Raw genomic sequence first — 24,333 nt, forward strand, 5'->3', positions numbered from 1 at the left:
AGAAATCGCCTAAAAAACGACTTTTATGCCACTCTCCTAATTATTTAATCCCAAAACTAAGATTATACTTATCTGAGCAGGTTAGCTTTGGCGATTCAAATTCGTTTTAAACAATTATATTACATCAATATGCCACTATCATAGCAATGAGGGACTCCCACATTAGCTTCTTCTTTTACTTTGTCGGCCATTTTCTAGGGTCCCACTATTATGCCAAATAATTACATAAAATATACCTAGCTTATTAGGTGTATAATTGTAATAGCTACCCCCTACTACCTAGCTAATTATATTACACACATATATATATAGGTATATGTATATATAATATATACCTTAGTTATTGGCATTATTATAAGTATACTTTAGTGTACTTGTATTAATTCGTGTCAATAAATTACATAAAGAACAAGACACTGACAAACATCTATGATCAATAATTAATGTATCTAGGCTTATGAATACTTCGTGAAATACGAACTCTTTTCTTTCTTTCTTTTTTCTTTTTTTTAAAAAAAAAAAATATCATTTTATTAATTATTTAAATTTTCAGCAAGTTTAATACAAATTGGAACCGTGATAATCAATTCATTAGTTTTAGATGCATATATATGTATATTTTCACCGGTCTATTTATTGAAAAAGTAGGTGATACCTGATTTTCTGTATTTTTTGTAATATACATGTTTTTGTTGTTCATATAAGATACAAAAAAGTACATGGAAAGATGACTTGGAAACAAGTACATTGCACTGCTTTTGTCAATACTCTTTTTGGTCTTCCAAGGTCCTTTTATTTTATAGACTACAATGAATTGGTATCGAATTTGATACTAATATGTTATATATCGTCCTCGCTTTTAGTATATATAACATTAGTACAATTATTCTCATAGTAACGTTTCAAATGAATGATGGTATAATTTATTTAGACTCTACTTTTCTGACATTCAATTGTAAAAAAGCGTCGATTAATTAGTCAAATTTTAAAACAAAAATTAGAAAATACTTATAGGTGGCTTGTCAGTTTTCAATTCTTCATAAATAATATCCACTATACACACTGATCAACTACTAAAAAATTATAACCTAAAACTAGATATCCCCTTTTATTAAATAGATGAGATATTAATAATGACTTATCGATCCACTAATTTGACATGATATAGTACTACTGAGTGATATACAGTTCTAATCATATTTAATTAAATCAGGAGAAGAGCCCGCAGGTTTGATTTGCTAGCAACCCATATATTTATATATATATATATATTGGTTTCCAAGTACTATAGACCCCAGAAAGAAAAGAAAAAAGAAAAAGAAAAAAACTTAGTACAGAGCCTATAAACGTCATCAAATGTTGTGTAACTTGTGTTGTGTTCTCCTATTTTTAGGACACTCAATGTGAGTGAATCTGTTCTTATCCATAAATAGCACAAACTAGTACTTATCCCAACACTACAACTTCCCCATCAGTCAACTTTTTCTTAAAAGAGATAGAAAGAAAGAAAGAAAAAATAGCCTTATTTGATCTCTCCAATCCAATGGATCAACCAACAACTACTTCAAGAACTAACGATCTGTCTTCATGTCAAACCACAGAGTTCGAACATGGTAATCGTGATGATCACGGTCACGATCAAGGAAATAATAAAGATCATCATCATCATCATCATCATCATCATCAGGGGATGTTCATGGCCAACAATAAGTCTGGTAATAATAATAATAAACTCTCTTTAGATCTAAATCTCACAGGTACTACTGATCAAATTAGCTCCACCATGGCTAATGATGATGGTTTAATCGATGATAATAATCATCAAAATGATCAAGAGCTAAACCTCATCGGTTCCTTGGCGGCGACGACGACGACGACTGAGCCTGGCAGAGTCTTCTCATGTAACTACTGTCAAAGAAAATTCTACAGCTCACAAGCGCTGGGCGGACACCAAAATGCCCACAAGAGAGAAAGGACTCTAGCCAAAAAGTCAGGACAGAGGCTATATGGGAATAGCAACGATCATCATCACATAATGGCGGCCGCAGCAGTGTTCGGTGGTCACCACCACCCTTTCTTCAGTCGTAGCAGACACTGGTCAAGTATGGCTTCTCTTCCTCTTCATGGGGCTAATAATAATATATACAGTAATAGGTCTCTTGGGATTCAAGCTCATTCCATGATTCACAAGCCCAATAATAGTAATAATCACAATAATATTATGTACTATGGACATTTTGGAAGCTTGTCGTCTAAGTTGCCTCCTCATAGTTTCGATCAGCAACCAACGATTGGGAAGCATACGACAACAAATGGGTTGTCGTCCAAGGCTAGTGCCGGCAGATTTGATATGAGCGGTTCCAATAATAACTCTCAAACTGGGCTTGATCAGAGACTACTTATCAATGGATCAAGATACTGGTGTGCAGCTGATACCACTGTTACTGTTCACGATCATCATCGGAATGAGGAGATCAAAAAGCTTGACTTGTCTCTCAAGCTTTAATAATTTATAATATATATATATATATATATGTTTTATCGACTAGTACAAAATTATTTTTCTTCATCCATATCCTTAGGCTATAATTATTTCCGAGTAGTCTTTATTTGTTTTTCTAATTTTGTTAAATTCAGATTTGTTTTGAATTTAATTTTCATTTTCTTTTCTACAATAATGAGATTATGTATATTTTGGTCTTGGAAATATATTAGACAATTGGACTGTAGTCGTGTATGTTCATCATCATCGTCGTCGTCGTCGTCTCAATTTTTTTAAGTTTAGAGATATACAACTCTGTTTTGTGGTTTTGTTTACATAATTATAATTCAAATAGTTGCTACTTCATCTTTAATCAACACAGTTATTTTTCATTATTGAACTTGAGAATGTTAATTATATGATGGTCAGTAACTGGCGAATGCAAATGTGACCTTCATATTATTATATATTTAGTAGAACCATTAATTATGATCTGAACTCTCTTCAATTTAAGGAATCAACCAGTAACATTATTTTCTTCACAATTATCATTATTTTTGGAAGTGAATATTTCAATGTCAACTTGATATTAAAGGATCTCAACTATACGCGTCCTTATGTTACAATTTTCCAACTTTAAAATCATAGCAAAGTACTTTCGGTCACTCCTCTAAATTTTATTTTTTCTTTCTGTTTTTTTAGATTAACATATACATGTTTAGTTACCTAATATTAGTGCCTTATTAAATATTAATTATATATGTTTATGATTGTATTATTAGAATCCATTGGATGCTGAGTAAGCACCGCCATCATTGTATAAAATTTAGTCATATATATTTAACCCCAAAGACAGAACAAGAGATTTTTATGTTCATTTTTCACATCGCTGACAAGGACTACCTTTCAAATCTCGTATAAATTAGATAAACGCCAAAACTAAAACATGAAGAAGAAGATCCATAATCATATAAATGTGTATATATATATATATAAAAAAAAAAAATATGTGTGTAAGAAATTTGTTTAAAAATATAAATAAACAATGAGTAACGTATGTGTTGTGAATAAGAAAGTAGATTATTGAGTTTGTCCACAAATGAATGAGTGTGTTTTATTGTTTAAGGCCTCGAACTATTATCTACTTTTAAGTACTACTATCTTTGTCCTCTTCCGAGGAGCGTGCACTGTGTCACTGTCATCAAGTGATTTTAAGATCTAATCAAAGATTCAGTCCTATATTGGTTGATATAATTTAAGATACAATGCATCACATTTTTAATATTTTATTATATTATGTTCCAACACTTGTAAATTATATGTAGAAAGAAAAGAAAAGAAAAAAAAAAGTTCAATTATCTTTTAATATTTATATGTATATATATTTTTCTATGGCTTAAAAATAAAATAAAAAGAGAGCAAAAAAATAAATAAATAAATAAACTTTGAAAATATCGTACGAATAAAAGTTATGAAACCCCTTGTGGTGAAAACAAACAATATTGTGAAACATAAATGAAAGCTAAAGGTTCGATATGTGCCTCTTCAGCCCCAGAAAAGGTGTGGATTAGAATAAAGTAAAGACCCTACATGTGATTTTGTTTTTGATAAAGAAAGTCAGTCATTCTATTATCTATCATTGACCAGTTTCAAGTTTCTTATAAACGGTCGACCCAAACTGATCAACGGTTAGAAAATTGGGAATTGCAGTTCAATTTGGCAACAATTTACTTCACCAGTCAGTGGTCAATGGTTTTTGACCAAAATGTTATAAAATACTAATTTCATCCTCATATTTTGTTAAATAATATTTTGGATTCTATATTCGGGAAAATAGATCAATTTAGACCTTGCACTCGATTTTAGTAAAATAAAACTAATCCTAAACAAAAAATAAATACAAAATTCAAACTTTTTTCATTTATTTGCCTCCATGTTCATCCCCAAATTCTTGTTCATCCATAATCATAAAACTCATAACATCAATAAAATCAAAATCACAACATCATGATTTCATATTCCTACAATCTATAATCATACATAACACTCACAACTCATGTTTTTCGTCACCATCAAACCTAGATATAATCAATACAGAGTTAAACAATTTTTCTTCTTGATTTGTTCTTCCATTGTATTCAAGGTAAAAAACCAAAAATAGAAACCCCAAAAATCCAAAAATTAAAACAAACAAAATTAATTTATATCACATTTCATCATTATAAATTAACATCAAACAAAAACCTAAAATCAGATTTCATCATCATCATACCTCAAAATCAAATAAAAAATTAAATATATCACCAAAAATAAGATTTCAATACAAAAATCCATTGAATTTGCTTCACCCTCAACCCGAATTCTTGAACCTGAGTTCCTCCTCGTCCTCTCTCACAGACCCTCAAGCCTAGAAGCTTCAATCCCACTACTAAAGCCTGGAAGCTTGGATCTCTGCCCTTCGACAAAGACGTTTTGCTCGGAAGCCTAGATCCAGTGAAGACGTCGTTGAAGATTGGAAAACCCAATTTCAATGAACACGCCCCCAAAGATGAGCAACCGAGATCCGATGAAGAGTCACAACTTTCCAGATCTGTGATGGGGGTGGACTATGACGAAGTCTTCAACCCATATATGGTTACTTTGTTTCTCTCTTTTGGTCGAATTCAGTTGCATATGACGAGAATGAAGGACAACAGGCTTTGAACAACGGCTTGCGTATTTCGGATTTTGTTAATGGCTGGGCATCCTCAACTTCACGTGAAAGGGAAAGGAAGAGATGACTAGGTAGAGAGTGAAGAAAGGGAGGCGAGAGAGGAGAAAATACTATTTTAATTTTTAGATAAATATTTTTTATTTTGAAATTAATTTTATTTATATTCTGTTTTAAAATCTATTTTTAATTATTTAATTCATAATATGGTTATTGTAATCATATTTAAAAATATTTTGAGCAAACTTTGGTTCAAGATACTATTACGATCTATTTTGTAAAATAGGCCGTCATAAGAACCAAACTAGTATTTTTCCTTCAAACTTTGATAAAACTAATATAAAAACCAAAGCAATCTGCCACAGAACAACAGTGAAGATACTTCTGAACTTGTCAAACAGCTTACTATCAGAAACCAAGAAAACAACCAAAAAAAAAACATTATAATTTTCTCATGGAACTGAGACCATATGATACATGTCGTCCTAACTCCTAACCCTTGAAAGATACCAGAAGACGTTGTAGTGAGAATCATCATAGCAGACATGAATTTCTAATGCAGAGAAATTATGGCAGCGAAAAAACAATTAAGTACAGCCAAAAAATCTCAACTGTCGTAGATATCCATCAAATATCAATTTAAATGTGTATGTTTTCGTGTCTTTATATGTGTCGGCTAGCCCATACAACAACTTTTCATGTCGTATTGATTTAGGGGTAAATAAGAGCACTGATTGTCACATTGCAAGGGGAAAAGCATAGCTAAGCATCTTTTCATAAAGTTATATTACAAGGTTGTAATGACCATTTTCACGTTGTGAATATTGGGTCCACGAAAGATCCAACAGCCAAAAGCAAAGGGTAAACTCCAACTTAACCAATAATCCAAAAAGTAAGATATATATAATTAGGTTGGTACATAGAGAAAACATCTAAACCACCCATGTGTCGGTAAACTTAAGATGAATAAAATGACTAAGCTGTTGTTCATCGTAGTTGTCCATATTCACCCCTAATGACAGAATAGTTGTCTTCTGAGGTTTAGCATAATGGCCGAAAAGAAACCAACTCCGACAATAAGATAGAAGTGGTACTCTAAAGGTGAAAGCTAAACAGACAATCATAATACAGAAATTCAAGTACATCAACAAATAATAGTTTGAGAGACCAAACGGCTGAGTAACTATGCCAAAGTAGTAGGACTCTACATGCAAGACTCCTGTACCCAACATTAATTTACCCTTCTGTTTGACAATGTATGAGAAAAATAATATGAACGTAGACTCACAAAAATACATATTTCTACCGCTCAAAATTACATATGTCAAAAGTATACAAGGTAAAGCACAGATACAGAGGCTAAACAGCCTAAACTTACAAAATAGTCTGTTTCTCTTAAACTTTCTTGCAGTAACAGTGTACAAATTTGCTAATTAGAAACTGATATTTCATTCTTAAATGGCTGTCGTGTATTCTAACCGATGCTTACATGTGTAATAACATGTATTTATGCTTCCTTAGAAAACATGTATTTAAGCGTTCAAAATTGTTCTCAATCATTGACATTATTGAAAATTATTAAGAGATCTCACATATGACAGTCAAAGTTTTTCACCTTATTTTTCTACATAAGACTTAACAGTTGTCAACCATTGTACAAGTTCAATCCTATCTTTGTTCATCATATAATCATGTAAGAAAAAAGAAAGCTCATCATCAATTCCCCTCGCTCCTAAGTAGTTTCGAAATGTCTTCTGAAAATTCTTATTTAATCCCCTGATATGAAAAACATAAACCAGCAAAGTAACTAAGAAACCCAGGTCCACATTACACCACAAAGATGCATTTGTTTTATTTATGATTATAACCATGGATTTTGAGTTTTTTTTTTCTTCAAAATTTAAACCAATCAGAGATTATGTATGGTAATCAACACAACAGAAATGAAAAGGAAGGAGAAACACACCTGATATCCGGTCCCAAATAAGGCAGCCTAGCTAGCTTCCGATCACGGGGAAGTGAATAAACATGCCGAACTTCAAAATTGTCAGGCCATGCTGAACATACGAACTCCAAATCATCAGAACTATCTCCTTTAGAAATACCAACAAGTACACTGAGGCGTAAAATCACATCTTCCCCATCACCGTCATGCTTGGGACAAAGTTCATAGCCATCAAACATGGTAACTTCAATCTTAACTTCTTCATCATCACCAAATTTTCCTCTCATTGTAATCCATTGCTCACCCGGTCGATCTTGTACCGTAAATGATTTGAATTTCGTAGCAGGCTACATATAAATGCCAGTACAAATAAAGTTTTTAATGAATACCAAAGCAAAACATGCAAATCCCATTTATGATTAATAAAAATCTTGATCAACCACCATCTAAAACTACTCAATACTCAACTTTCTTCGAATTTTCAAGCGACACTAGAATGTTTTCCTTTTGGGAGAGGATCACTTCTTTGTTGTCGTTTTTCTCCATTACAGCATTTTATAGTAAAGCTAATAAAATGAGAACTAACCTCATGTATAGGAGCGTACCCGGGTTGGTACTGGATCTCGTTGCGGAGGATTCTAACGATGTTAGCATCGATGGGAGATCTAGGAAGAGACTCTGATATGCCCGTACGGGTTGATGTAGGTTTTGGCGAAAGGAGAGGAAGAGTGGAGTGGTGAAGAAAGCTATACAATTGGATTGTGGGTGAAGAGGAAGGAGAATGAGAAGAACGAAGGCGAATCACGTTTTGAGAAGCTCGGATTAAACAACCCATTAAAGCTGCGATTTTTTTTTTTCTGGTTGGAGCTTGCGATTGTGGTAAGGAAAGGGTTTAAGGATTTGGGATTTAGGTTTTCTGTTATTGTCAAGAAGTAAACAGATAAAAAAATCGGGTCGAAAGTGTCAGCGGCAACCCGACCCTAATTCTTCTTCTGCATCTTGAAAATTTTAGGGTGTTAAAAAAAAATTTGTAGGCTAAATTCTCATTTCTTTGGTTATAAACCATTAACAATCCGTTAGCATAAATATTAAGAACTATTGATGTTAAAAAATAAAATATCGAAGACTTAAATGCTATAATTTAAAAAAAAAAAAACATAGTTTTTGGCCACCAATTTTGTTATAATTATTTTTTCTTTCAAGAAAATTAAATACTCTATAATTAACATATAAAAATAATCCTAAGCTCAAGTTTCAAGCCTTTAAGGTTTTCAAAATAATAATGAGCTAGTTACTTTTTGCTATTTATTTATTATATTCTATTTTGTCATTGTATAATCCTACACCAAATCAATTGTAAATCAACTTTTCACTACAATAGGAGTACATAATCCCAAAATTATATCATAGTTCTAATCTAAATTATCAATGTTAAAATGAACAACTTTGGGTATAAATAATAGCACTCATAATAGCCCCTTAATAATTTTATTCTCTACATTTATTCTTTAAACATTTTTATTCATTTTTATTCAATTTTCTTTCTCTCTCTACAAATTTACTAATGTTTTATTCTTTTTTATTAATTTTTTAAAGATATAATATTTAAATAATGTAAAAAAAATAATAAATATATAAAATATTTTGTGGTACTTATTCAAAGTATTTCAATTATTTTGTCTAAACTTTCTAATTAAAAAAAAATAATATGGAAGTATACAGTTGCAAAACAACAATTTGTCTAGGATAGTCAATATGAGAAATAAAAAAATTTATATGTCAAGTATTTGATCTTCTTGAAAAGAAAAATTAATTATAGATAAATTGGCGGCTAAAGTCCTCATTTTTTCAAAATTGTAGCATTTAAGTCTCCGTTCTTTTCTTTTTTGGCAGCAATAGTTACTAACATTTATGTCGAGTCCCCATTTTAATGGATTGTTAATGGTTAGAGGAAAATGTACACCAATTGTATAACGAAAGGGAATTTTGCCACAAAAAAAAAAAGATCAGAGACATAAATGTTACATTTGTAGAAGAATAAAAACTTTAATTGCCAATTACCCAAAAAAAAAATTAAAATCAATTTTATTTTCATAAATATGTTCAAAATAAGAAAACATTAAGAAAACTTTTTGCTTAAATTTTCAAGAAATTTTTTTCCTTTATTATTTCTTTACTATTTTTCCTCGTAAAATTTTCCTTGTTAAAATCTAAAATACAAATAAAGACTATTACTTAAATTCTTTATAAATATCTTCAATGGAGCGCGGATGGAGAGCGAGGTGATGTGATATCTAACATCAACTTTTTAGTTGCAGGATTGGAGCTGTAACTATTTATATGTTGACATGCGATCGGATGAAATCGTAAAATTGTATTTATTATTTAAAATCTAATAAATATAGTTGTAATGCCCTGAATTCTCCGATGTGGTTTAATGGCGGGATTAGTAGGTTGGGAGGGCCATACTTGCTTAATTATGTCATTAATTGATAATATGCATGTATATGTGAATTATATTATGATATGATATTATATGCATGCATGTGGGTCCACATTTGAATATTATGGTGTTTTGATAATTTGGCCCGTTAAGGGTATATTTGTGAATTTGGGTGCATATTATGATTTGTGAATGAGATTCCATTATTATGGGGATATAGTCGAGCTATTCGGCATGAGACGGTCCTATATAATGGATTAGCAATTTTCTTATAACGGGTCAATTATTGGGTAATAGGAATGTTTATTTGATGATAAATTGGGAGTTATTGAGATCATGATGGAATTATGAAAATTTTGACTATAATGTCCCCGGGGGTGTTTTCGGGACCCCGAGCACTAGGTTTTATTTGAGGTTACTTAAGCTTGAAGTAGCTTATCAGATAGAACGCACATTAGAAAAACCTCTCGTTCTTTCCTGTTAGTTCGTTTTGCCGTTCGAAGCCTTTTCAAAGAAATCTCGAGTTCTAGGAGTCGAAATCAAGTGAGGATCGAGGCATAGCGATCCTAGGAAAGATTAGAAGCTTCTTGACTAAAGGATTTGACGGAAAACAACCCAATCAAAGGTAATCTAAGTTTAAAGTTTTGATTTTTTAGAGTTTCTAAGCTTTGAATTGGATTTTGTGAATCATTGAGTTTTTGGTTCGATTGAGCCTTGGGTTTTGATGGTTTTGGGTCATTGGGAAGCTTGGGAACTTTGATTTGATGATTTGGGAATGTTTAGGCATGTTTTTGGAGGCTTTGGGAAGTTGAAAACCGAGTTTGAGCATGTTCTAGGTTGGCGGCCGTGGCCCTGTTCTTGGAGTGCCGCAGCCCTAGCGTGAAGAAGCAGGTGGCCGAGTCTGTGCCTGCTGGGCGCCGCGACCCTATGTATAGGGTGCCGCAACACTTGCTTCAGAGTTGGCTGGGGGCCGCAGCCCTTGAGTAGGGTTGAGCTCGTTTGTGTGTTTTGACCTCGGAAACGTAGTTTTAGGCCTCGCGATTGTTCCTACTACTTGGATTAGTTTGGATTGATGTCCCGGAGGCTAGATCTTGGTTTGGGAACCTTTGATGTTCATTTTATTGATGGTGTCCCTTATTTGGTTATGACTAGGTGACCGCTAAAGGACTAAAAGTCAGATCGTTCTCAAGGGTCGTTCTTTTATTCATTCTCGCTCGAATCAGAGGTAAGAAAACTGCACCCCATATGTGACATGCATGGTTATTCTTGAGGCATGTTGATTGTGTAAATGTGGACATGAATTGATTATTGAATGCTTAGAAAATCTTGCTCACTTGTGAATGGTACTGAATAATTAGTCAGATTTGGCAAAGGTGTCAGTATCAACTGTGAAGCTGTGACTCATTAGTCAAGTTCGGCAGTGGTACTGGGCACTGGTCACACAGTGCTGACTTATAAGTCAGGAACGGCCTTAGCGTGTTCAACGCAAACCAATAAAGATTAGATCTAATCGATATCTGCATTGAATGACTCAAAGAGCATTAATGCCGGACCGACCTCAAGTTCGATGAATACTGTAAGCGCTAGTGTGACTTACCCATCCCTCACTCATCTGTTAAGTGAGAGACTTACCCATCAGTCTCTCATCTGTATAAGGCTAGTGGCTTACCCAGCAGCCACTCTTCTGGTTAAGTTAGTGACTTGCTTGTCAGTCACTCATTATGGTTTACCAGAACCTCAAGTGATATTCACTCATCTGTTTAAGAGCTATAGGCTCTGTGTGATTATAATGATAATCAGTTGACAATGTTTATATTCAATACTGTGTTTTCTTGCTGGGCCTTGGCTCATAGGTGCTATATGGTGCAGGTAAAGGAAAAGAAAAGCTCACCCAGCCTTGAGTGGAGAGCTTAGGTGGTGATGTGTACATATGCGGCCACTTGACCACCACAGCCAAGGAGTTCTCAGAGGAACTAGGGGGTTTACCCGATTTTTGCCGCTTAGGTCGGCGGGTTTGTAATTTTGAAACAGTAATGACCTTTTTGAGTTGTAAATAACTTGTAAAAGATTTTGTGGGCCAAAGAAAAGTTTTATGTATTTAATAAAATATATTCTTTCCTTTTTGTTGGGGTTTTTCACCTTAGCTTGTTAATAACACTCAGATGCACGTTTTTAACCAAAGGACTCGGGTAGCGGGTCAAATTTCTGGTTCACCGTTCACCGTAACTGTTCTGGGGTAACCAGGGCGTTGCACTAATAAAGCAGGCAGATAAGGCATTTATATCCTATTTAAGCATTTAAACACATAACCACATAAATAGTTACCAAACCCTGAGTCGAGCTTGTCTTTAGTGGCAAGTGTACATCCCCAGCCTGTCTTCAGGAACCCTTAACCTTGGCACGCTCTGATACCAAGTTGTAACGCCCTGGTTAGCCAAGACTGTTACACTGTGTATTTTAAATAGAGCTAAACTCGCTAAACGAGTCATTTGGCCATAAACGTGCATCTAAATGTGATTAACGATCCATGGTTAAAAAATTCGGTCAAAAGGAATGGATATTTCATTTAAACGTTAAGTTGTATATGGGATCCCATAATAAACATTTACAAAGTTGTTTATGATTCGAAAAGGGTAATTACAACTCAAAAGTTACAACCCACCGACCTAAGCTAAAAAATAGGTTTTGACCCTAGTTCCTCTGAGAAACCTTGGCTGTGGTGGTCAAATGGCCGCATATGTACACGTCGCCGCCTAAGCTTTCTAACTCATGGCTAGTCCAGCTTCCCTTTCCCCTTACTTGCACCACATAGCACCTGTCAGCCAAGACCCAGAAAGAAAACTTAAACATGCTCATAAGTAGTTAATAATACGTTACTGTTTACCGAGTTTTTCGGCAACTATAATTATGAAAGATAAGAGAGCTTAAAACGGAAGGATTTTGAAAATGCAAACATGATTTTTACGTGGTTGGGGCGTTAATGAGCCTTAGTCCATGAGTCAGTTGTATTAGAGCTTAGAGAGTTTTTTACAATGGAGTTTTCCACAAGTTTTAGCAGAATAACTAGGCACAAGCAAAAAGCCCCCTACCCCAGTGCTCTGTCACACATATTTATAGGCTCACAGGAACACTGGGCTTGGGCCGGGCTGACCCGGGCCCAATAAAGATACAAATATTATTGGCCTCTCTACAGGAAGCCTAATACCAAGGATAAAAACATAAAAGACGAACATTAACCAGAGCCCACGGGGCAGCCTAAAGCCTATATCACCCGAAAAATTGGGGGCTTTCGGTCTGCACATATCGAGTTACGAGGCAGACCCAGATGACAAGACCAGTCAGAGTAGTGACAGCACAGGTCTGAAACGGCGGCGCACGACCTCGAGGCGGACTTGTCAGTAGGCGAAAAGTGACAACCCCCACGCGTCATGGGGCGGCTTCAGGGTCACGGATGCCTTTCCTGCCAACCTGAAGGACATGGCCCGGGTTCGCTTACCTCAGTCCCTCTTCGTTTACCACAGGGCCAGACCGTTTACCAGGCTCCGGGATCGTGTTGCGCACTCCAGGACTGTACCCCCAACTGGCCATGCGCCCCCCGGGCAACTGTCATGGACGATCCTCCCGGACACCATCCGGGGTCCGGAATCACACTAGGGCCATCGCCCTTGGTTAATCCCGTGCTACGCGGGCCTGGGCTAGGCCCCCTATCCAATCGAATAGGCCATGGGCCTGGACCATTGTCTCGGGCCCACGGCAGGAAATGGGGATAACATTTACCCCCCAAGCCTTTGCCTGGGTCCGCGAGGTGGAGGCTTGCCTTGTTCCTGGATATTCCACGGTTGCCTTCCTAGTTCCTGCTAGGAATCGTGGGCCCATGACAAAGGGCAGTGATGCTGGCCGTATACTGGGCCCGGACCATTTACCAGTGTCCGGGTACATTTACCTAAGTCCCGCTTCGTGGCAGGGGTACACGTGTCTCCAGGCGACTCCTGCATGGATGGATCTCGACCTCGAAAGGTCACTGTAACGACCCAAATTCACTAATAAGGCTTAAGGGCCTTGATTAGTGTGCCGGGAGGGCAAGATGGGAATTATGTGTGGTTATTATGATTAAGATGTATGATTATGATTTTAAGCATGTTATATGACTATGTGAATTATACTATGTGATAATTATGATATGTGAATTGTACTGTGTGGGTGCTGTGATACAAACGTGATGCACGTGCCAAGACGGTCCTAGGAAACTAGATAATGGTAACTGGTGATTTGGTAACCTGCGTAACCGTTAGTAACTATAGAGAGTAACAGGTTTTATTGGGAAAGTGGTAGAATTGCAAAGTTAGGGAAAGGACAAATAAGCCCTTGAGGTCTAGTTAGTAAGTGATATTAATGGAGGGTTAAAATGGTATTTTGGCAGTTAGTAGATGAGTTTGAGCTGAAGGAATAACATTTACGTATAACACTTTGGGAGTTGGTTTATGCTGAATATTGGAGACCTAGAAGTATAACAGAAGAAAGAAGGAAAGGAGAAGCTGAACTCTAGCTCTTGGAAGGAGAATCAAGGGGGTGATTGAGGTTATCAACCAAGCTTAGGCCAAGAAAACTCAGAGGTAAGGATTTGGCTATAATATGTTTAAGTTTCAAGTCTGAATTTTTAGAGATGAATATGAATTGAAGCAAGTTGGTGGCTGGTTTTGCATGAATTTAGAGTTGGAGTAATCAAAAGGAGAAGGTGATTTGAAGCTAGAGTTGGGGAGAATCCAAGCTGAGTACTTGACTGAGGTAAGAGTGTATCATGTTTAAATTTTCGTAGCTGTTATGGTTTAAGAATCTAAAGGGGCTGGTTTACACATTTCTCAAGCTTTGGTTCAATGGTTTAAATCTGAATTTAGGTGTGAATTATGTGGGTAAATGTGTAGTTGAGTTGGGTTATAGTGTTTAAAGGTTGTTGGTTGGTCTATGTGGGGTTTTAAATAAGTTTTGGGGCTTGGGTATGAAGTTGGGATGATTTTGAGTGATTTGGGTTCGGGGAAAACGCAGGGGAAAAAACCCAGAATTCTGGGCTCGCGAAGGAGCGCCGCGGCGCTGTTCTAGCGCGCCGCGGCTCAAGGCTGTTTCTGGGCGTGATGGGGTTTCTGACTTGCTGGGCGCCGCGGCTCAAACTTTCTGGGCGCCGCGGCCTTACAGGACTGCGCCGCGGCGCTAGGCCAATTTCAGGATGTTGGAATTTGTAATTTTAAGCTTTTGCTCCGGGGGTTCGGGGAATGTCTTCGGTGCGTCGTTTTAGGGATTTGGGGGTTCCGAGAGTATGGGTTAGGTTCCGGGAAGGTAGTCTTGGATTGATTAATGACAAAGAATATTATATTTGTTATGTGATTAGGACTTTGGAGAGGCTCGGAGTAGAGGACCGTGCTTGTGGCTACGTGGCATCGGAAACCAGTGAATTGAAAGGTAAGAAAACTGCACCCGAATGTATGGTTGTGAATGGGACTAAGTGCTCCCGAAAGTTGTATTGTGTCATCGTTGGTATTACGCCAAGGGACACGTATAAGCGGTATAAGAGTACCGTTCATGAGTTTAGCGCACGGGGCGCGAATTGGCCATTGAGTACCGGAAATAATAGGATAACAGAGGGAGCTGCCTGTGAGCGCTAGCCCTGGTTATCGTCTGTGCACTATGTATTTGAGCAGAGATGCTTAATTTATGAAATACTTGACTGTTGATACACTTGAGTTGATGAGATGCTATATGTGTAATTGATTTATTATTGGTTGTTCATGCTCTGTTGTTTCTGTGTTTTCTTGCTGGGCCTTGGCTCACGGGTGCTTCGTGGTGCAGGTAAGGGCAAGGGCAAGCTGGACCAGGCCTGAGGTGGAGAGCTCCGAGGTGTAATGTACATAGCCAGCCGTTCGATCACCACGGTCGAGGAGTGTGTCAGGACAGAGATTACCTAACAGCTCGCTTTTGCCTTAGTATGGCCAGTCGATGTATCTAAACGTTGTAACTTTTGTAAATGGCTTTTAAACTGTCAATTTTGGGATCCCATGTTCGTAAACAATGTTTAGTAATGAAAACGTACTTTTGAGACCAAAACACTTTTAATCCTAGTTCCTCTACTATTTTAGTACACGCTTTTACTTTAATGACTTGATTAGCAAGTCTGGCACTTTATAAACACACAGTGTAGTGGTCTTGGCTATCCAGGGCGTTACAGTCACCTAGCCACCTCAAGGGTCGCTAGGCCTAGGCTAGTGCGTCAGCACAGATCCCGAAGCGTCCCATCCGCATGGGGGTCCTTCATGAATGCTCCTGTGCTAACATGGACTGTCGGATGGGGCGACCTTTGACATTCGCCTCCCTTGGGATGTTAGATCTGAGATGGCAAGGATCCAGCTTTAGAGTGCTCATAAATTCCCCTGCATGATCTTGGACCGTTCGATGGGGAGATTTCCATCCATTGGATCAGAGGCCAGGATTCGGGTCTTTATAAATACTCCTCAGACATTCATTTGACATTTTTACACTCTCGAGCCATTTCAAGAACTGATAAGCTTTGCATGTCCGATATCGTCGACGACATCCTTCATCGCCTGCTTACTCTACGCTGTCGTCTGTTTCCGACAGTCCCAGTGTTTGCCCCCGCCTGAGAGCGCGTCCTGGTCTGCCCTATCGACGAGTTGCTGAACCGGCTTCACCAGTTCAAGAACGAAGTTTTGCCGTTCTTACTGTCGGACAACCACCATTTCTACAGCTAACAACTCCCAGTAAGTTCTTCTGACCTTCTTGATGAATATACAAACTTAGGCTATTCTTTTAATTCGTATGCTTAGGCTGCTAGAATCTGATTACACTTAGAAAATGTTAGGAAGGTCGCCTGGTTCGGGTTGCTCCGGGTCCGGATGCTTCCCGAACAGACGGTGGAACATCAGTAGCCCTTTTTCGTTCCCGATTGGGGTTTCGTGGTTCCTTGGTGATCCCGGACCCGATCCGGAGGGGACTCCAAGCAGTCCTTAGGAGAGCCCCCATACCTTAACCGACTTTCTTGGGTTTAGGTACTGACTGCTTGGCTTTCTTTCTTTGTTCCTAGATCATCAACTATGGCAACGGGCGTTACCCTTCACTCAGAGGAGGAAGTCAACAGGGCCTCCATCACCCTCCCCGGGTCCCGGACCCCCACGGGCAACAAATGGGAAATGGACGTGGCGCCCAACCTGTTCCGGAACTACCGGATGATGTACATCCTGGAGAAGCGCCTGGGCATAGAGTCCACTCCCAGACTCTTCTACAATCGCATGGCTAGGATCAAGGAACAGGCGCACACGTCCATAGAAGGGTTCGGGGCCTGGAGTTCTGGCCACATCAGTGCGGGAGCCACACTCCCGCTCCATGATTACTTCGTGCGGTTCCTGACGTACATGGGGATTGCACCGTTCCAGCTCCTGCCGCAAGCCTACCGACTGCTTGCAGGATGGCGAATATTCTGCATCGCGAAGGAGATCGCGGAGCCGACCCCTGCAGAAATTTTGTATTTCTACAAGATGGAGCCGCAGGTCAACGCCAAGGACAAGACCTTGGACGGCTTCTACAGGCTGAAGCCGTGAGGTAGCTACCCCGCTCCCACCAGCTCTTGAAAGCATCCCCCGGACGTCCGTCACTACTGGTTCATGACGTCCGGGTTCCTCGTGGAGAAGAACTCCACGCTTCTGCTAGACTTGCAGCGAGTGGGTAAGTGCTTCCCCAATCTGTTTCCTCTTATTTTTTCTTTCTTTTTCTGCATTCCTCATCATGTTACTTCGGGTGGCAGGACCTTTTGCTCAAACTCCTCTCACCCAGTTCATCCTGGAATGGAGGAGGTATTACTCCAGGCTAAGCGCGGATGACCTGGACATGGGAGGCTACATCAACACGGCCAACCTCCGATTGGTCGGGATGCTCGCGGCCCACCAGACCATTATCATCCCTAACCTTCGAGGGATCCAGTGCGAGAGGAATGTCTCCATCCGGGAGCAACTGGCCCTAGACCACATTGCAGAAGTGGAGAAGGCGGCGTGAGCTGACGCGGCCACGCGAAAAAGGGACCAGGCCCAGACGGAGGCGGTCACTTCGGAGGAGCTGGAGGAGCTCTTCGAGGACGCCCTACCGAACACGGGGACTCCCGGGGCGAGGTAACTCCCCTTTAATCTTGACTTACGCTCCCCAAGTCGGGGACTTAGCTAGGGATAGGCTAGTACTCCGAGGCCCCGCGTTCAGGGCTGACGGGGAGATGATACCTTCGTCTCCTGTCCCCGTAGGCTCGGAGGTTCTTATGTTCTTATCCGGGTTCCTTCAGTACGGGAATTTCCTGAACCCGGATGACATGGGGGATCGAGTCCATTCCTTCGCCTTAGAGGAGTTGAGTTGCGCCCAGTGCATAGATGAGGGTTCGTCCCGGGTCATTATTAGTTTTGATGTTGATTCTTTTGGTTTGGCATACTAATTCTCCTTTCTGTACTTTTGCAGGAGACTCCGGCATGTCTACCCCCGCAAGAGAAATGAGGTAGCTCCTCAAGGACAGGGCGGCCCAGAAAGCTGCCAGAAAGGAAAATGAGGCGACAGGCCCGGACCCAAGCCTCAGCAAGGAAGCCCCCGGGGCGAACCTTCGACCTGGCGGGGGAGCCCTTACCGCGATCCCCATTCAAGTCGTGGACCCGACTACAGTCTCCGGCTCCGCCCAACACCCGGTGATTGATTTGGAGACGGGTGCAGTGACCAGCCAAAGTTCTGGGAAGAGGGGCCTGGACGCTGGCGCTGAGGAGGCCTACACCGGGAAGAAGAAGCCCTGGACGAGGCGGACTGGCTTAGTCGACGAATCGCACGGCGAGAGTCGGCCCACCGCGAAAGAGGTTCCCGCACCGCCGGTTCTCCCCATACGTCCGACACTTCTCGAGGAGGGGGAGGCCGTTGTGCGGGAAGAGCAGTCCCGACTGATCAATCGAACGTGGGAGAATTGTCGGGGCTGGAGGGATGACACATACAAGGCCCTGACGATCCGCCATCAGGTCGAATTCGTGGAGCGTCCGGCGGCGTTCAGCGCCCCTCAGCCAATCGTGGATCGGCCAGCCACCGAGTTAGGCTTCCACCCTAAGCTTGGGTAGGACACGCCCCCCCTGGCGATGGACCTATTGGACCAGGTGGGGAACACCATGTCCAACCTCCAACTCAAACGGTACGCCACCATAGCCAATCCGGACGTGCTGTTTATTTCTCAGGCACTCCGTCACTAAGGCACTGCGGTGAGTTTTACTTGTCTTTCTTCCCCCTTCTTACTTATTAATAAGGATTTCACCTAACTTTTCTTTGCTCCAGGTTGATCTGCTGTCCCATCGGAGTGCTGATCTGGTGGCCAAGCTGGCCATGAAGATGGAGACGGCCAAGCTAGAGCTAGAGGCGGCCGTGAACCAGAGTGAGGCCGCCAAGGAGGCCTTTGCCAAGGGGACGTGTAACGACCCACTAATCTAGACTACTTGGACCATTAACGAATCTATACATAAAACTTACATTTTTGCGGAAATACCATAATTATATTGAAAACTTATGGAAACAAAGGTTACTTTCATAAAATAAGTAGGATATGGGTACCCATTGTCTTTAAAACAAAAATAACTTAAAAACAAAAAAAAGATTTACATAGAAAATGCGGAAAATACTTCTAAAACCATAAAAACATAAACAAGACTACATCCTCGAATCGAATAACGCTCGGCCCCTTGACTCCATTCACCATCGATACACATCCTCTAAGCGTCACGAATCTTTCCGCCTCTAAAGCTTATTTCCTGCACATAAACAGAAAGGAATGAGCCTAATGCCCAGCAAGGAAAATCTAACACATAGTCATAAACATAAACATAATGTCATAATAACGTAAAGACATATCATAACACATAATACACTTATTATAATGGCCATTATTACTTGGGGTCCCATAGACTAAACAAGCATATGCCCATGGGATTAGTGGGGTCCTACTAGCTAAGTAGGTCATATGCCCATAACCCATTTGGGGTCTTGTTAGTCATATGGGTCATATGCCCAAGCCTACAAACATACACATATACATATCATAACACTTTTAATAACATAAATCATATAGATAACATAAGCACATAACATGTTGATTCTAGCCTATTTTCCTTACCAAAGTTACCGGGATTATGGACTGAGTTGGGACTTTTGGAACACTCCTAAAACCACAATGAACAAGGGTGAGTCTAAAGAAAGGAGATGAAATCAAAGAGAATAGGAACACTAAACCATTAAACGAAAATATGCTTACCAACTTATATGCTTAAGAGCTTGGATTCCCTAACCAAAATAAGAATAAGGTTAGGGGACTGAGTAGAAGGTTTTGAGAAAAGAAATAACATAGAATACAGAAAGGACTAGAGTTTTGGGTTTACCTCAAAGATTGCCAGATCAATCTAACATCCACCGAAATACTATAACACTCACTTACTTCCCAAGTGTTTGATAAGCTTATGATGTTTAAGCTTATAGTTTTTCCCCAAACCAAGTGTTTACACTCTCTCACTCACTTAACACTAGCAGCCTCTGAACTTAGAGCAAATGGTGAATAATGGCTGGGTACTAGGTCCTATTTATAGAGTTTGGGAATGAAAATATCTTGATTTTACTTGAATAAAAATAATGGCTTTTTAAGTGAAAATCATTTGAATAATCGTTCAGCAGAGGCTGAAGACTCGTTCAGAAGATGCTGGACTGTTGAAGGATTTTGAATGGCTGAAAGGAAATGAATTCAAAAGAGTTTGAATCCATGCTGAAGGAGGCGATATATCGCCCCCTGTAGGCGATATATCGCCTGGGCCAGTATGCCCGAGGCGACCGTGCATCGTTTCGTGTTTTCCGTATCTACGTGCTGCGACATATCGCCCCCTATAGCTGCGATATATCGGCATACGCTGAATATTTAAACACGAAATTACACATTTTTAGCTAGGTTTGAATGGAGTAAACAGCCTTGACTAAGCCCTCAACGTACTCAAAGCTGCTGACTGACCCTATAACATTCAAACTTTACTCCTTATTATATTTAATCCTCAAAAATCTTAATCCTTAATTACCATTCAAAACATGTGCTTAAAATCCTATTGGTTGATGTCTAAACCTTATAATATAATAATAAAATCCTTAATATCAGTCACTTTAATCAAACCTTAGGTTATACTTAATATTCTTAAACTATAGGTTAAACTTAGAAAATCTATAAGTACTACTATGAGTGTCCAAATAATTCCCGGTCTGAACCAAAAATCCGCAGTAACAAAGATAATGCTATAAATACTATCATACTATTATCTATCTTAGCTAAGTAAAGTTCTTGGACTCTACAATTCTCCCCTACTAAAAAGAATTTCGTCCTCGAAATTTACTTATCACATAACTCCGGATACCGGCCTTGCATGTCCTCCTCCAACTCCCACGTTGCCTCGCATTCAAAACTATTGCTCCATAGGACTTTGACTATAGGAAAGCTCTTGGACCGTAACTGCTTCATCCCTCTATCTAGGATGCTAACCGGTCGTTCCTCGTAACTTAAGTCTTTCTGGAGCGCTATCGTATCGTATTTGAGGACGTGAGATGGGTCTGACACATATTTGCGTAACATTGAGATGTGGAAGACGTTGTGACTATCGGCTAGTGCTGGCGGTAGGGCTAGTCTATACGCAACTGTTCCCACTTTGTCCAATATCTAAAAGGACCTATGAATCGGGGACTAAGCTTGCCTTTCTTTCCGAACCGCTTGACACTTTTCATAGGAGATATCTTCATGAAGACTTGATCTCCAACTTGGAATTCCACATCGCGTCGCTTGGTATCCGCATAGCTTTTCTGTCGGCTTTGAGCTGCAAGCATACGCTGTCTAATAAGCGTTACTGCTTCTTAAGCTTGTCTAACAGCTTCGAGCCTTAAGCTGCCTTTCTCCTACCTCGTCCCAGTGCAACGGTGATCGGTACCTTCTTCCATATAGCAACACATAAGGTGCCATCCCGATCGTTGACTGGTAGCTGTTGTTGTACGAGAACTCGATCAGTGGTAAGTACTTATTCCACGATCCTCCAAAATCAAGTATACACGCGCATAGCATATCCTCTAAGATCTGAATCGTACGCTCAGCTGCCCATCTGTCTGAGGATGGAAAGCTGTACTAAGGCTTAACTCAGTACCCATGGCTTGCTATAAGCTTCTCCAAAATCTTGACGTAAATACTGATCCTCTATCTGACACTATCGTCTTGGGGATTCCATGCAATCGTACAATCTCTTGGATGTAGATGTCTGCATATTGGTCTGCCGTGCATGAAGTTTTAACAGGCAGGAAATGAGCCTACTTGGTTAGTCTATTTATTACTATCCAAGCGGAATCATGCTGCTTATTCGTCTTTGGCAGATCCGTCACGAAGTTCATGGCTATATCGTCCCACTTCCATTCTGGTATGCTAAGCGGTTGCAATAAACCTGCAGGCCGCTGATGCTCCGCTTTCACTTGCTGGCATACCAAACACTTAGATACATGCTCTGCTATGTCCTTTTTCATCCCTGGCCACCAATAGATTGTCTTGATCATCTTGGTAGACCCTGGATGAACTGAGTATGGGGTGCTGTGAGCTTCTTCTAGGATCATCTTTCGATCACTTGGCACGCATACCCGATCCTTATATCTCAATATACCTTGACTGGACATTGAGAAATCTGTAGTCTTGCCTTCTCTGACTACATCCATGTGCGTTGCTAGCGAATCTTCATGTCTCTGACCATTCCGTATGTCTTCTAGCAGATTCGATTGGATAGACAAGTTAGCCAGCTTGCCTACAATCACTTCTATTCTGGCACTAATCAGCTCCTGCTATAGCGGCTTCTCTATTCTGGCTAAAGCTGCTAAATTTCCATAACTTTTCCTACTAAGTGTATCGGAAACTACGCTTGCCTTCCCCGGGTGGTATAGGAAATCGTAATCCCTTACAACTCCAACCACCGGCGCTGCCTCAAGTTAAGCTCCCTTTGAGTAAAGAAGTATTTTAGACTCTTGTGGTCCGTGTAAATCTCGCACCGTTCTCCATAAAGATAATGGCGCCAGATTTTTAACGCAAAGACCACCGCTGCCAACTCCATATCGTGAGTTGGATAGTGTTGCTTATACTCCTTCAACTGACGTGAGGCGTAGGCTATCACCTTGTCATTTTTGCATCAACACGCATCCCAATCCTAGCTTTGATGCATCGCATTAGACAACGAACTTATCGTCGGGTATCGGTACACTAAGTACTGGTGTTGAGCAAAGCTTATCCTTAAACAATTGGAAGCTTTCTTCACACTTATCGTTTCAGTTAAACTTTTGTTGCTTCCGGGTCAGGTTGGTGAGTGGAGTGGCTATCTTAGAAAAAGCCCTCTACAACTTTCTATAGTAACCTGCTAGCCCTAAGAAGCTTCTTACTTCTGACGCGTTCTTTGGTCTAGGCCAATCCTTCATGGCCTCTACCTTCGATGGATCTACTGCAACTCCGTCTTTTGATATGATGTGCCCGAGGAACGCCACTTGCGAAAGCCAAAATTCGCATTTCTTTGAACTTGGCGCAAAGTTGATGCTCGTTCGATCGCGTCAAAATCATCCTCAATGTTCCTCGTGCTCTACTTCATCCTTGGAGTATACTAAGATATTGTTGATGAACACAACGACGAATTTATCCAAATAGTCTTTGAAGACCCTATTCATTAAGTCCATAAACGCGGCTGGTGCGTTAGTAAGACCCAAAGACATAACCAAGAACTCGTAACGTCCATAACGAGTCCTAAAGGTTGTCTTAGGAATATCTTCTCCCTTTACCTTGAGCTGATGATACCCGGACCGTAAATTGAATACAGTCGCGCCTCGGAGTTGATCAAACAAATCATCAATCCGAAGTGGCGGGTATTTGTTCACTTTATTCAGCTCACGGTAGTCTATGCACATGCGCATACTTCCGTCCTTCTTCTTCACGAATAGTACCGGAGCTCCCCATGGTGAATGGCTTGGCCTAATGAAACCCAAGTCTAGGAGTTCTTATAGCTGTGTCTTTAACTCCTTGAGTTCCGTAGGTGCCATCCGGTATGGTGCCTTAGAGATAGGCTCGGTGCCGGGTACTAATTCTATCGTGAAGTCTATTTCTCGATTTGGCGGCAATCCTGGCAAGTCATCGGGGAAAACTTCTGGAAATTCTTGTATAACCCGAACATCTCCAACTTTGAGTGATGTCTCCTTCTCCACATTCGTGATGCTGGCTAAGAATGCTTGGCATCCTTTCTCCATCATTCTCTGAGCTTTGAGAGATGACACTAACGGTGTGCGTAGTCCTGAAGCTTGTCCCATGAAGCATCGTCTCTGGCCGTCAGGAGTCTCGAACATCACCTTCTTGCGTTTGCTGTCGATCGTTGCGCCATGCCGTGCTAGCCAATCCATGCTTAGTATTACGTCGAAGTCCTTGATTACTAGCTCTATCAGATCTCCTTCTAGTCCTATGTCCTCAATCTTGATCGGTAAGCCTCGTACTATTCGTGATGATAGAACTACTCTGCCCGAAGGCAACTCGGTTACAAACCTAGTTCTAAATCTTTCACTAGGTTTGTCTAGTTTTTCTATCATTCCTAACGAGATATACGAGTATACTGCTACCAATCTAGCGATACATATACTATTGAGGATATGATCTGACCTAT

The 24,333-nt window shown here is 40.0% G+C and overlaps 2 protein-coding genes across 2 annotated transcripts; one reads left to right on the plus strand and one right to left on the minus strand.

Annotated features, from left to right (window-relative positions):
• Positions 1-1,300: 1,300 nt before the first annotated feature.
• LOC133804947 (zinc finger protein 3-like) lies at positions 1,301-2,749 on the plus strand. The gene has a single exon (XM_062243056.1). It carries the CDS (start codon positions 1,544-1,546, stop codon positions 2,504-2,506), a length of 963 nt encoding a protein of 320 aa, XP_062099040.1. The 5' UTR covers positions 1,301-1,543; the 3' UTR covers positions 2,507-2,749.
• Positions 2,750-6,465: 3,716 nt separating this feature from the next.
• Positions 6,466-8,137, minus strand: LOC133803675 (uncharacterized protein At2g39795, mitochondrial). The gene is made up of 3 exons (XM_062241790.1): positions 7,724-8,137; positions 7,159-7,484; positions 6,466-6,968 (listed from the first exon to the last, which is right to left on the minus strand). The coding sequence occupies exons 1-3, from the start codon at positions 7,970-7,972 to the stop codon at positions 6,809-6,811; spliced, it is 735 nt and encodes a 244-aa protein (XP_062097774.1). The 5' UTR covers positions 7,973-8,137; the 3' UTR covers positions 6,466-6,808.
• Between the last annotated feature and the right edge of the window lie 16,196 nt (positions 8,138-24,333).

This window comes from Humulus lupulus, chromosome X (genome assembly GCF_963169125.1).
Source record: "Humulus lupulus chromosome X, drHumLupu1.1, whole genome shotgun sequence".
Classification (NCBI taxonomy): domain Eukaryota; kingdom Viridiplantae; phylum Streptophyta; class Magnoliopsida; order Rosales; family Cannabaceae; genus Humulus; species Humulus lupulus.

Bases quoted from the DNA above. Each gene is read 5' to 3' on its own strand.
- LOC133804947 (XM_062243056.1), top strand. From the start codon at position 1,544: ATGGATCAACCAACAACTACTTCAAGAACTAACGATCTGTCTTCATGT.
- LOC133803675 (XM_062241790.1), bottom strand. From the start codon at position 7,972: ATGGGTTGTTTAATCCGAGCTTCTCAAAACGTGATTCGCCTTCGTTCT. The intron at 7,485-7,723 runs GTTAGTTCTCAT...ATTTATATGTAG, and splicing joins GGTACGCTCCTATACATGAG to CCTGCTACGAAATTCAAATC. The intron at 6,969-7,158 runs GTGTGTTTCTCC...TTTTCATATCAG, and splicing joins TATTTGGGACCGGATATCAG to GGGATTAAATAAGAATTTTC.